Raw genomic sequence first — 13381 nt, forward strand, 5'->3', positions numbered from 1 at the left:
AGCCTGGCTCTGTCACTGTGCCCAGCAACGCACGGCACTCCGAAACCTTCAGTCACACAAGTGTCTTCATTTTTAACTCAGCTCAGCCTGGTGTTGCTGGGTTTCACTCTGGGAGGTTCTGTTTATCACAGAATATTCCGACTTGGAAGTGACTTTCAAGGATCATCAAAGTCCAACTCCTGGCCTGGCAGGAGAACAGCCTCAAGGAGCCCAAACCAAATCCAGAGAAGCCCCATGGAAGGCTGGATCATCCCACTGGCCTCGTTAGTGGCTCCACAATGGCCGAAGGGATGAAGCCCCCAGTTTCAGGTGGCCCAGCTGGCCCCTGTCCTGCTGTATGTCCCACACTGCCATCAGAAAATCAGAGAACCATAAAGGTGGGCAAAGACCTCCAAGATCATTGAGTCCAACCATCAACTCAGCACCGCCCAGGCCACCACTAAACCATGTCCCCAGGCACCACATCTCCACGTTTTTGGAAGCACATGCCCACACCCAGAGAGCAGGACAGCAACCAGCAGCCCTATCTCACAGCTTCTGAGGACATCTGGTCCCTCGGCACTGCAGCCTGGTGTCCCAGGGACGGGAAGAACCCCAGCAGCTCTCCAGGAGCCTGTGGGTCCTGCAGCCTTCCTGCTGTAACTGTGCTAAGCAAGGAAGCAGCCTGTTCTCGAGACCTTTTTGTGCCAAGCAGAGCATCCCTTCCAAGCTGGCACTGTCCCCATGCTCATGGCACGGTGACAGTGACACAAGCTCAAGCCCCAGATCCAGCACCAAGCTCTTCCTGCCTCTGAGCTATCCAAGATTTCCATCTCTGGCAGCAAATGAGAAGCTCCAGTTGAGCTTCATCAACATCCTAAGACAATTCCTCAAAACACGAGGATGTTAAAGTTCGCATTTCCCAGGGAATTCAAGCAGTGCTTTCCTGAAAATGGGAACTATCCGTGGCTTCACGTGGAGCTTCTGGAGGGCAGCTCTGGATAGCAGGACTTAAAATCTAACTTGATCAGGAAAGTCTCCATGATAAACTTGGATTTTCCTGCAATACAAGGATCCTGGCTTAGAATCCAGTTTGGGTTGGAAAGGACCTTAAAGATCATCCCCCTGCCATGCACAGCACAGGAAGGTGAAGGAATGGGAAAAGAGGATGATCATTTTGTGCAAGGCTGCCCTTGATTCCAGCTCTTTACGACTTTCCTCTCAATCTTGCACATTGTGACCTTTCCAGGCAAAAAATAAAATTTTTTTAAAATATAATAAATAAATAATAGGAATGCATGCAGGGAACGGATGCCAGAGCCAGCTCTGGAGCCTGCAATCCAGATCCCTGCTCCCAGGACATATTTCTAAATCTCAGTCAATACCACATGTTTTCCAAGGAACGAGGCATTTCACATTTTATTAATTCTAACTTAAAGCCCTTTTTATTGCAAACTTTCTATTTAGCATTTGATTGCAGCCACCACCACTGAGACTCTCACTGTATTAGAGCAGAAAATCTATTGATATTTTTCTTTCCTGCCATCTCAATCCCAGAAGGTGCTATTGAAATTAGCTCAAATACACTTCCAGAGGTCTCTTGCAGCCTGAGCTGCTTTCTGATTTTTAACATGTATTTGTTTCTTTGGTGTTCTCACACAGACTTGGTACCCCACTTCCACAGGTGATTGAAGCTCCATGTTGTTATTCCCACCAGGATTTGGCCTCTCCTAAAAAGAAGGCCAAACATGCCAAACAACTCACTTAAAGGCCTGCAAGTTTACGAAGCTAAAAAGACCATTTCAGTATTTTTCCGCTTTTCAAAGCCCAGCACTTAAATGGAAAAACCAACTTAATAGAGTGTTCAAACCACCACCATTCTGATCTGATTTAAATCAAATGGTTAAATACTCCACATGTTTGGCACAGCCAGAACTATCTGCTTTGCAAACAGATGGCCACCCACTATTAATTTGCCACCTTGACACAGAAATGCAGGTTGTCAATTAATTAAAAAACAAATGCCAGCAGTCTTCAGTTCACATTATGACCTGCAGCCTTTCCTCTTTATCTTAAGTGGAGGAAAAAAAATTAGATATATAAAACTACCACCTACTAACGCAGACTCTTGGCACGTAATAAATGCTGTTCTCAGCTTGAACAGATTTATCAAGTTTAAACCACCATGTCGCCAGCATCCGTCTGGGGTAGAGGAGCCCAGACCATAATTCCAGTGTCGGTCCCTAAATATCCCTGGATTGAAGGCTGACCTCACTGTCTGGCTGCAGGGCCGGACCCATGGCGCTCGCTGGAAGGTTTTTCTTCAAGGGCTGTTTGATCTTCAATCAGCAATGCTTATCAGTGCTAAAGTCTGCCAGCCATTCCCAAAAGTTTGATATTTTTAACAGCACATTCTTCTTCTCCTTTGAACGCCATTTAGAGACAAGATAATGTAGCAGGGGAAAAGTTGCCTTCCTAGGCTGAGCATGGACAAACAGAGCAGGATCCGACTGGGGGGGAGTATTTTCCAGCGCTACAAGCCCCAGTTTCTGTGCTTTATGTCCCACCTCTTCCCAGTACTTCTTCTTCTTCATACAGTATTCTAATACTTTTTTGGGCCATTGCATAAGCTGAGACAAACCAAGATAATTCAGTTAGAAGTCACTAAAATTTTCGTACATTTTATTTCCATGCTGTCAAAGTTTCTCCTCTTTTTGTTGAAGACTCCAGGGCACGCTGCCCCTCTTCTGACAGTAGAGACTACAGATCTAATTCCCTAAAAATACATCATTCTTCCACTCCAGGCACAATGTTCTGAGATGGCTCAGTGTATAAAGTCCCTCTGTTCAAGGGAGCACCCAAGAAAACTGAGAAACAGGGAAGGGATTTGTTATTTGTTGATAAAAATAGAAAAATATGTTAGGGTTCAGTAACTGTAAGCAATGCAACAAAATCACAGAATGGTTTGGGCTGGATCTCATGCCACCTCCTGCCATGGGCAGGGACACCTTCCACTAGCCCAGGTGGCTCCAAGCCCGGTTCAACCTGGCCTTGGGCACTGCCAGGGATCCAGGGGCAGCCACAGCTTCTCTGGGCACCCTGTGCCAGGGCCTCCCCACCCTCACAGGGAAGAATTCCTTCCCAATATCCCATCTCACCCTGCCCTGTGGCAGGTTAAAGCCATTCCCTGTTGAGCTGTAATCCAGACCCATGTCCAAAGTCCTTCTCCAGCTCTCCTGGAGCCCCTGTAGGCCCTGGAAGGGGCTCTGAGCTCTTCCTGGATCCTTCTCTTCTCCAGGTGAACACCCCAGCTCTCCCAGCCTGGCTCCAGAGCAGAGGGGCTCCAGCCCTTGGAGCATCTCCGTGGCCTCCGCTGGACTGGCTCCAGCAGCTCCACGTCCTTCTTACATTGGGGGCTTTCAGCAGCCCGCCCTGCACCCTCCCACAGCACCACAAAGGTCCCTGGGAGCATCTTCCCCACGGCACAAAGGAGAGGTGATGGTGTATGGAATCAAACAGCTCATCCTTGACCAAGAGTTCAGCTCTCAGGGGAGAAAGGAGCTCAGCCTGCACTGCTGGAACAGGACTGAGCTCCACCAGCTCCCCACATGGACCAGCACCACATGAGGCTAAGCTCTCCTCTACCACAAAGTCCTCCCCCTCGCAGCAGCATCCTTCACACTAAAACTATTGCATTGGAGGGTTTTCAAAAGGCTTGACAACTCCCAAAGAGCCCACACAGCCCTACCACCTTCCCAGGGAGAGGGAGATGTTCAGGAATAAACTGCTGGGTGACCCTGGCTGGAATGGTGAAACTGTTACATCGGTATAAACATGGAGATCCACATCTTTGGAAGAGAGAAGCCTTTCAGATGTCCCAGGCTCTGCTTGCACTTCTCCACGGACCTGGATCTCCTGCAAGGGATGCTCAGAGTGGCTCAAATTAATCCTAAAATAACCCCCAAATATCTGGGGGGGCCTGAACTGAGCTGCTGCTTCTGGAGAGGGAGATCTAGGCCATTCCTGAAGAGGATAAAAGGCAGAGCCATGACACAGCTCTTATCTCCCAGCCTTGGCCACTGGCAAGAACAGAGATGGAGAGGAAGATGATTGTTTTTTCTAAAGTGGAGAGGAAAAGCACCCTGCACAGGCAGACAGCTGGAAAGAAAGGGGATGGAGCCTCCCTGACGAGCCCAGACGGGGATGGAAACTCTGACTCATCGGTAGGTTTTGTGGGAAGAGAAACCTGCTAATGTGATCCAGCTAATCCGATAAAAAAGTGCTCCTTGCCACTGGGGGTGGAACAGGATCCATGGGGTCATGGGGAAAATACAACCTGGGTGACAGTGAGGATGGTGGCACATCACCAGAGGGGAGGGTGGCACATGCCAGGGCTTGTCCTCCACCTCCCCTGAGCACCACAGTGCCAGGGCTGTCCCAGACCTTCTCCTCGAGGCTGAGGGTCTCTGCTGCCTGCAAGATGATGCTCGTTAGGAATGGGGAGACGAGGCTCAGGGCAGAGCCGCAGCAACTTCTGCCACCCACCCCACAGGTCCTCAAACTGTCACCCCCCTTTTCTAGCACCTGCGAGGTCATGAGATCCTTAGGAACCCAGGGAAAAAGGCAGCATGAGAGCAAGGGGCTGAGTCCTCAAACCAACAGAAAAGAATTAAACCTTCTACATTTTAAACACTGGCAAAATTCAACCTCCTGTGTCGACGTCCAGCCCAGAATTAGAGGTCAAGAAGCTGCCTTGGACCAAGGCTGGCCCGATTTCTGCAAGTCAGGTTCCTCTGGAGCCACGTGCAGCTACCAACACAAACCAGCGCTCCAATAACTTCTCCATAAGAACAATTCCTGGCCCGGGGCCCCGTTTAACACTTCCCTCCCGGTTCCCTTCACCACGGAGCCGAGCTGCAATCTCACAGTCGTCAGGAAGAGATTTAATTATATCTGCAGAGGTCAAGCAATCCATGCAAAAGATGAGGACGGCGGAGAGAGATTCTGTGGCACAACGCAAAGATTTCGCCTGCAGCACCGCGGCAGCCAGGGCCATTTTTCAGGGAAGAAATGGCATCCGTCAGAACAAAACCTCCAGAGGGAAACAATAGGAAAAGGTATGGGGGAGGCAGACAATTAATATATTTAAATCTGGTCTTATAGCTGCAAAATCAGGCAATTTAATGCTGTTTTCTACCAATTTTTTTCCTGTTTTTTAAAGGGTGGTGTGATCAGTGCTTGTTCCAGTAAGTTTTGTTGGGAGATTTCTTCCTGCTGAAGCTGAGCTTTGTAGCCCCAAGTATCCACTATAATGACATGTACAATATATAATACATCATATAATTTAGATCATCTATTAGATAACAGCTAATTTATATACACCGTAGAATACAGTATATGTCACATATAATTTATGTGCAATATTATAGAACATGCATTATGCATTATTTAATTATATTAAAACGAGTGTAAAATCACAAAGGTGGAACATTAGAGCTCCAACCTCCAATTAGGGATTAATAGTATGAAAGCTCTAATCACACTAACACTTCAGCCTGACTTGAGGAATACTGAATCAGAGCTCAAGAGGAGGCAGAGGTGCTGCTGCATGACAGTTCAGACAGAAGCCTCGCACTCACCGGATGGAAAATTGTCAGGAAAAACACATTAGCAACACAATAACTTATTTTTAATGTGGAGCTGTTAGGAAAACACAATTATATGCTTCATTTATACTGCGAGATATAACCCAACTTATGGTAAAAGCATTTGGAGCTCATTTTGTGAAAAAAAAAACCAACAGAGGAGCACAAACGTAATAGGGAAAAATTGCACCTCAAGGGGAAAACACTCCCCCCTCCCAGTGAGGCTGGTCCGTGGTGGTGGAGCATCCTCACCTCACACTCCTTGTGCCCAGCAGGAAAGAGATGCAAAGCGAAGGCAGAAGGAAAATAGAGATTTTTCTGCAAATGCTGCAGAAATCTCACAGGGGTAACAACGACTCCCAGGAAAGGAGCGGGCAGTGCCCACCCTCACAACGAGGAAAAGGCGGAAGAGCTCTGCAAGGTTCCAGGTGCTCTCCCACTGGCCTGGCACGAGGATCAGCCGTGCACTCCCCAAGTTATAGGATGCTCTGGTCTGTTACAAGGGAAATACAGTTTATTCATGGAATGCTTTCTCCATTACAGATGCACAGGCTGATCCTGGTGCCTGCTGCAGGCTCAGAGGTCCAAGCACAGAGCTGTTCATGGATTTACCCTGCAGTCACGGTGATGTAACACCCACAGGCTTTGGAACACTGATTCAGGGGACAATCATTGATTTGAGGAATCATAAATAAATCAGAGAAACTTGTACAGTTTTGATCCTGTATTTTTTGTCTCGTGATGTCTCCTCTGCTACAAGGACTTCCATGGATCAGGCCCTGGACAAGGTTATTGAGAAGCAGCCCAAACAAACATCTTGTTATACACAAGTCAGACTGGTCTTCAAAACATCTCCCATTGTTCCCAAAACAACCAGATTAAAGCCTCCCTTCTGTGCATGCAGAGAGAACAACATTTTCTATGAATGGATGGACATTCATTATTTAGTTCCCAATCCCTGACTTAAAGCCCAAGGCAAAAAATGGAGCTTCAAACACTTTCTGCTGAGCAACCCATCAAAGACCACTCTGGAGAACGCAGGGTTGTCCCACTGAGTAGCTCAAACACTTTTCAGAGGAAGCCCTTGCCTACATTCAGGGCCTAAAAGAAAAAAAATTGGAAAAAAAAACCCCTACATTTGCAAATCAACAGGAGCTGCCTGCCAAATGAGAATGAGATGGGCCCCAAATTAAAAATCTGCTGGACTTTGTTCTCCATCCAAAATCCTCCATCTCCAAGGAAAGATTTATGCTACTTCAAAACAGAGTTGGCTTTGGAAGTAGGAAGGGAAAGAATGCATTTTATCTTCCAGAATGGCAAAGCAGTTCTGGAACAGGGAAAAAGGGACCATGTTTATCACTGCAATGTACAATTTATTGTAAAAGTCAAAACAGAACATTTCACAGAAATGCATTTGCTACATCGACTCCGGCTCGTACCAGCTCAGATCCCATTTCTGAAGGGTTCTTAAAAGAAGAAGAGAGCATTGGTTGCAGATTAATACCCATCACAAGACCAGTAGATTTTAATTATCCATAATTTATGACAGTGTATTGGCAAAATAATTGTTGTCAATTTATCAGCCTAAAAGGCAAGATACAGGGTGTGTTTGGAAAGGCAAAGCTGCAGCATCCTACTAGGAAAATTTGGGGAGAGGTTTGATGGTGCTGATGAGTCCTACAGAAACGCTGCAGGGGTAATAACAGGGCCCCCCAGCACAGGGGCTCCCAAGGACCATGCGCACTCCCAGGGTCTCACAGCAGTGTGGATTTGGTATTCCCAGGCTGGGTCCTCCTCCTCCTGCCCCCCATCAATCCCCATCAATTCCGCTGGTGGGAAATCGAGCATCGTGCTGACCCAGTCTGATCGTTGTAACACCAGAAGCAACCGGGAAGAATTTATATTTAAATTTATTTCTGCAGGAAGAATAGAGATGATAATTCACTCCCCAAAGATGCCCCTGGGGAGCAGGGAGCAGGATCACTCCTCCTGCATCACAGCATCCTTGCACAGCCTGCATGAAAGAGCGCAGGGTACCGTGCTCTGGCAGGATTCCTGTCACAGGCCTCCCTTGCCACGGCAATTTTGCCTGGGCTGAGAAGGAAAAACTCCCTGTTGAATTTTGTGGACCCCCCCACACAATTTAGGATCTAGGAAAAACCCTTCCATGCTGGTGCATCAGCCAGCACACCATATCCTGGTGCTAAAGCTCTGCTGAGAGCAGAACGAGCCTCGGTGTTACTAAAATGCACATTTTTTTACCATGGTTTACATGTTGTGAAATACAGCTGCAGAATCTCCCTAGAGGTCAAGTGGGAAAAATCCCCACATTTTCTCAAAGCACTTGGAGGGATGGGAAAATGCCCCAAAAGGGGCAACACCCCCTTAGGTGGTGCAGGAACAAGGTGCTCTCACCCAAAACACCAGCACTGTACACAAACAGCTCAAAACCCTGTGAAAGCTTTCCTGACAAGCGAGCAGGAAGGGATCTGCAGCAGGTACCAATGCCCCAGGAAAAAGGCCAGAGAGGACAGAAAAAGGGCTTTAGACACAAATGTAAATGAGGAACCCAAAACAGAGGTAGGTGATTCCTTTAGCAGCGCTCAGGTGGCCGATGACAGGGACGGGTGTCGCAGGTTGGATGAGGGCTCCTCACACTTTCAGCTGAACCTCCCCAGTCCCTGGTGGTCCTGTGCAGACACCAGAGGTGTTCCTACTGCCCCAGTGATGGAGCAGGTCCTGGATCCAGCCCACAGGATGGAGGGGCCAGCACTCTGAAGTGGGAAATGCTCATTGCAGCTTGTCCTCTCAGGTGGCTCCTTATCACCCCCACACCTTGGGCTGAGCACTCTGCAGCCCTAAAAATCCTGCCAAGGAGCTTCAGTCCTCCAGGCTGCGAGCAGCAGCTCCCTGGGCGCCGGGAAGTTTGGGGCCGGCTCCGCTTCCCAGCTCCATGGCAGGCTGCTCCGTGCAGGATCACCAGTGACAGGGACTGGTTTATACAGGGAGCCCTTTTCACCGGCTTCGATGCCACCAGCACTCCTGATCCATCGGATCTCCTCACCAAATGCAGTCGGCAGCAGGGAGGGCTCCTTCTCACCCTGTCTGATGGGGCAGAAGGGCTCTCGTTACCTACTTGTGGGTGTCCAGCCCCTCACTACCTTCTCCATCCCTCCCAGTGGCCAGCCCTTCCAGGGAAACCAGGGGTGCTGTGGAAGCAGTTAAAGAAAGGGTGAAAATGCCCTTATTCTGGGGAGGCCTCTGCTGAACACACACTCCCATTTCATTACCCCTCTAAACACCCCTTGTCCTTTCAGAAATGGAAATGCTGATATGCAGTAGGCCCCTGTGTAGCTGCAAAGAGGAATTGTGGCTGACTGCAGCATGCAGGCGAGACTGGAGACCTCCCGGTAACAATATCATGTCCAGTAAGTGCACAAAACAATTCCATTAACGTTTCAGGCTGCTTTGGGCTAAGGCAGCTCACGGCGATGGCAGAGCTCCGCCGTGCTCCCAGCGAGTTATTTATGCACAGTGACACTGCACAGCCCAGCTTTGCTGCCTCCCCCTAAATAAATAAATAAATAAATGAAGGGGAAAATCAAAACAAAAGAAAAAAAACCTGAACAAAACAAGCCTTTTAAATCAACGGGCTTTAGAGCCCCCCCATAAACTCAGGGAAGCAGGAGGACAGCAAAGAGCCTGTAAGTTCTCCTTGCCCAGGTCCTTCCTAGAGATGGATTTTGTCCGGGGTATCTGCACACCATAGCGGGAGAATTCTGATTTTTCCAGGCCACCCTACCCTCCTCGGTAGCTTTTCAAGTGGAAATGCTTTGAGGCAGACACTGTCTCAGCCCAGCCCTGGGCTGAGCCACCAGCACCGGACAGGAGCAATGGGGTTGGGACCGGTGTGAGGTTCTGGAGTTTCCCAGTATCCCATGTGGCTCCAGGAAGCAGGAGCGCTCAGGAAGTGCTCTCCATGGCAGGCACAAGAGAACAGCAGGCTGCTGGTGATCCTCGGCTGGGTCCCACCCCGCACCTGCCGGAGTTATCCGAAGGGAAAGCAGCAGGAGACACTTCCTCCTGCTCCACGGTCTGATGCTGAAGTTACAACCCTTATACCTGCAGTCTGTCAGGGAAACAGAGTCAGCCCATTTCATTCCTGGCTTCATTCCAGCGGCCTCATGCCACAGACAAACGTGCACGGCTGTGCATCAGCAAATGTCATTTGATAACTCAGAAAAGAAAAGAAGCGGGGAGGGGAGGGGGAAGCGCCCTGACTATTAGCAAAGGGTAAGTCACTTCCTTTCTTCTGCCGCTGCCTTAAGATCCTCCGTAGCAGTGACAACAGCAGCATCTGGTGGCAGTGGTCAGTACCTGGGGTGCTCCTCTCCGGTGTCCCATCCACCCCGGCCAGCACCAGCACCCATCGCACCCGCCGGGGCTGAGCTCGCTGCATACCCAGAAGAGGCGACTTCCTGCAGCCTCCCGGCAGCGAGGACCTGTGGATCAATTGCGACCGCCTAATCCGGGTCTAATCTCAGGGATTCAGGCCACGGATGAGCTGACGACGAGGGGCCCCGCGCCCCAAAGGCTCGGCCGGGCGCTGCCGGGGGGACACGGGACCCCGCAGCCCCAAGCCTGAGACACTGCGAGCACGGCCTCGAGCCCCAGCTCCCGCACAAACCACTGGAAGGCAAAGTAAACCGTGTTGACATCCAACAACTTCTTGGTAAAACCGAGTTCCGAAAGCCAGCAGGATTTGGGGGCAGCCGCAGTTGCCAGTGGCACACGCTCACATGATCCCAGATTTCTGCTTTCACACACTACGGGCTGATGTTTCAGCTGGACAAATGTCCTGCTCCCAGGTGAAGCAGCTCTCGTTAGTATTGTAAGAGCATATTTAGTGTTTTAAGAGCAACGGTGACGACAATAAAACACTTTGAAGCCAGCAGTACGCACATACAGGCGAAAACAACGAAAGTTGTTTCCTTTCAGTATAATCCGGCATCTCAAAATAAACGAGAACTGTTCGGTTTGCTACAGCTTAATAAAAAGAGATAAATAAGCCAAATGACAGCGAACAGTTAAATACGTATCTTGATACATAAAGATTAATTAGCCGCGTCTGGGAAGCCAAACACCTTTCCCTCTGCTTGTGTCTTAAGAGTTTGATCCCAAAGTATCACAACAGTGAGGTGAGCCGAGAGCATCCTGAGCTGCTGTACGGACGCAGGAGAGCATTTTCTCTTTTTATTAACTTTTTTTCAACGCAATTACCCGAATTTGGCCCGGAAGGCAGCAAGGATTACGTCTGGGATGATCCCAGTCTCTCCAAAGGGATCTATATCCCACGGCTTTGTAGCTGAAAACATCAGCGCTGTTTACCCACACCGAGCAAGGCGATGCTCGCAGAGAACTCCTTATCCCTGAAGTAGCATCCATCCCCTTCGCTTCGCCTTCTCTAGGATGAGGGAAATTTCCTACAGCACCTCCGCGCTCTCAAATATCCCCTGAGCATCCCTCTCCCGTTACAAGAATAGGGTGCTTCGCCTCGCAGCTGCAGCGAGCGGGGAAAATGCGGGTGACGGAGGTCTGGGGGCACACGGACACCCCCAGCCCGGGGATGGTGCTCCCTCCGCAGGAGAGCGCAGGCAGGTAGGGGACGGAGGCGAGGGACGGGGCCGAACCCCGCTCGAGAGGAGCCGCGACCCGGCCCGGTGGCTCCGCAGCTCGCGAAAAAGGTGCAAAACAACAACACGGCGAAGAACAACAGGAAAAAGTACCCGACAACAATCGCAACAACAACCCCCCCAGCCCGCGCATCGCCCCGGGCCGAGCGCTCCCGGAGCCGAGGTTAAACCGAGCCGGCACGGACACACGGACACCGCGCTCGGCTCCCGGCCCGCCCCGCCGAGCAGAGCCCCGGGCTCGGGCTGCCCCCGCCCGCTGCGGGGCGGCCCGGGACCCCGACGGCTCCCCCCGCTCCGCTTCCAGACCACTTTCAAAATTCCCTCCCGCAGGAGCCGGGCGCCGCTGGCACTTTCCGTCCCCGTCCCCCGCTCCCGTGCCCGCGGAGCAGCGGCGGGACGCGCCGAGCCCGGGGACCCCCCGCGCCCCCCGGTACCTTGTTGCAGTGATAATAATCCAGCGGCCCGAGGCAAGTGGGGTCCGCGCCGGGCAGCGAGCCCACGGCGGGGGGGGCGGAGGGGTAGAACCGAACGTCCATGCCGGGGCTGCGGGCGGCGGCAGGCGGGGGCTCCAGCGGGCATGGACCCGGCTGCGGCGGCGGCGGTGCCTCTGGCGCGGGGAGAGGGCGGGGAGAGGGCGGGCGGCGGCGCGGGGGGGCGGGCGGCGGCCCCCGGCCCGCCCCGCTCCGCACCGCCCCGCGCCGGGGCCGCTATTGTTCGCGGCGGGGCCGGGCGGCTCCTCCGCCGCCGGGGGCTCGGGCACCGCGGGCAGCGCCGCTGGAGCCCCTCGGAGGAGCCCGGTGCGCTCCCCGTCCTTCATCCCCGGCCGCCCCGGCGAGGGGAAGGCTGCAACAGCAGCCCACCGGTTCCCGCTGCCCGGTGGGGACCCTGTCACATCTTCTGTGCCCCACAGCCCGCACCGTGCCCGGTGTGCCCTCTCCTGACACGGGACGGTGCCCAGCAGCTTCGTTTCCCTCTGCACCTGGTGCCCACCCGCTGATGAAGGATGCTCTCCAGCGCGCTGATCCAGCAGAAGTAGGACCCCCGTAGGAACCCCAAATAGGTCCCCCATTTAGAACCCCTACCTGCGCCCTATTTCCGAAAGGCCTGCGCCTCCCCATGCGCTCTCCCAGCCTGGAGAGAACAGCCAGGCTGAACCCCGCACCCGGCGCTGGCTTCCTGCTCCCCAGGGCACAGAGATCCTCATTCTCCCCCCACCTCGGCTTTCCACACATCCCAGTCTTTATAATTCCCGCTGCTGGAAGGCAGCTCCATCCGAGACCACCCTCCCTGGCATCCCCCTCCTACTCCCACGGGCAAGGACTTTCAGGGCACAGCAGCATGGAAAACCCAAATGCGCCCGTGGGGAGGGAGGATGCTCGGAGGTGAAAAGGCTGGGCGTGCAGGGTTCCCCCTCGCTGCCCAGCTGCCGCAGGCTCCGCGCTCTCCCGCGCCCTTCCAGAGGCTCACAACAGATCCCTCTGGAAAAGCAGCTCAGTGGGAGAGAGTATTATAGACAGAGTGGTTTTGCAGTACGTTATCCCATCCCCAGACAGAGGGAAACGCTTGAAAGTTGCAGCAACCGATCCGTATGCTGGCAGAGAGCTGGGACGGGGCTGGTAGAGTCAGAGTGCTGGCAAATCTCCAAGAGAAATTGCTTCTTTTCCTTTTTCTTCTTTTTTCTTTTTTTCGTTGTTTTTTTTAAGAAAAAACCCTCATGACTCCGAAGGCTCATTTCCAGCATGCACCCTTCAGGACTCTCTGGAGCTGGAAAACTGAGCTAAATAAATGCTGAGTTCTTCCTCCAGCGTCTTTCGTTGCAAGAGTAGGGCCAGTTCCTGCCAAATTCAGGGAGGGGGGAGGCGGGCTGGGCTTTCGAGGGAATGCCAGCTCCAGGAATCAAGTGATTATGTAAAAACCTTAGCTCTCATTTAAATGAAAAACAAGCTTTCAGCCCTCGTGGTGGTGGAAAAAATTGATTTAAGGATAAAAATTGACTTGGGCACAAAAACTGCTTCACATTTATTATTATTTTTCAAACCGTGTGATTTTTCTGGGGAGCCAGCA

At 51.8% G+C, this 13381-nt stretch overlaps 1 protein-coding gene across 2 annotated transcripts in view; it reads right to left on the reverse strand.

Moving 5' to 3' along the window:
- The window catches only part of TOX2 (TOX high mobility group box family member 2), a 149525-nt gene extending 136560 nt beyond the window's left edge, over positions 1-12965 (reverse strand). The window contains exon 1 of one of the 2 annotated variants that reach the window (XM_032127045.1): positions 12400-12965. In XM_032127045.1, the coding sequence (XP_031982936.1) occupies positions 12400-12549 (150 nt within the window). In that variant the 5' untranslated portion in view covers positions 12550-12965. Of the gene's footprint in view, positions 1-11751; positions 11928-12399 lie in introns of those variants that run through there. The other variant, XM_032127046.1, reaches the window with a different exon arrangement.
- Positions 12966-13381: the final 416 nt, after the last annotated feature.

Source organism: Corvus moneduloides, chromosome 17 (assembly GCF_009650955.1).
Source record: "Corvus moneduloides isolate bCorMon1 chromosome 17, bCorMon1.pri, whole genome shotgun sequence".
Taxonomy (NCBI): domain Eukaryota; kingdom Metazoa; phylum Chordata; class Aves; order Passeriformes; family Corvidae; genus Corvus; species Corvus moneduloides.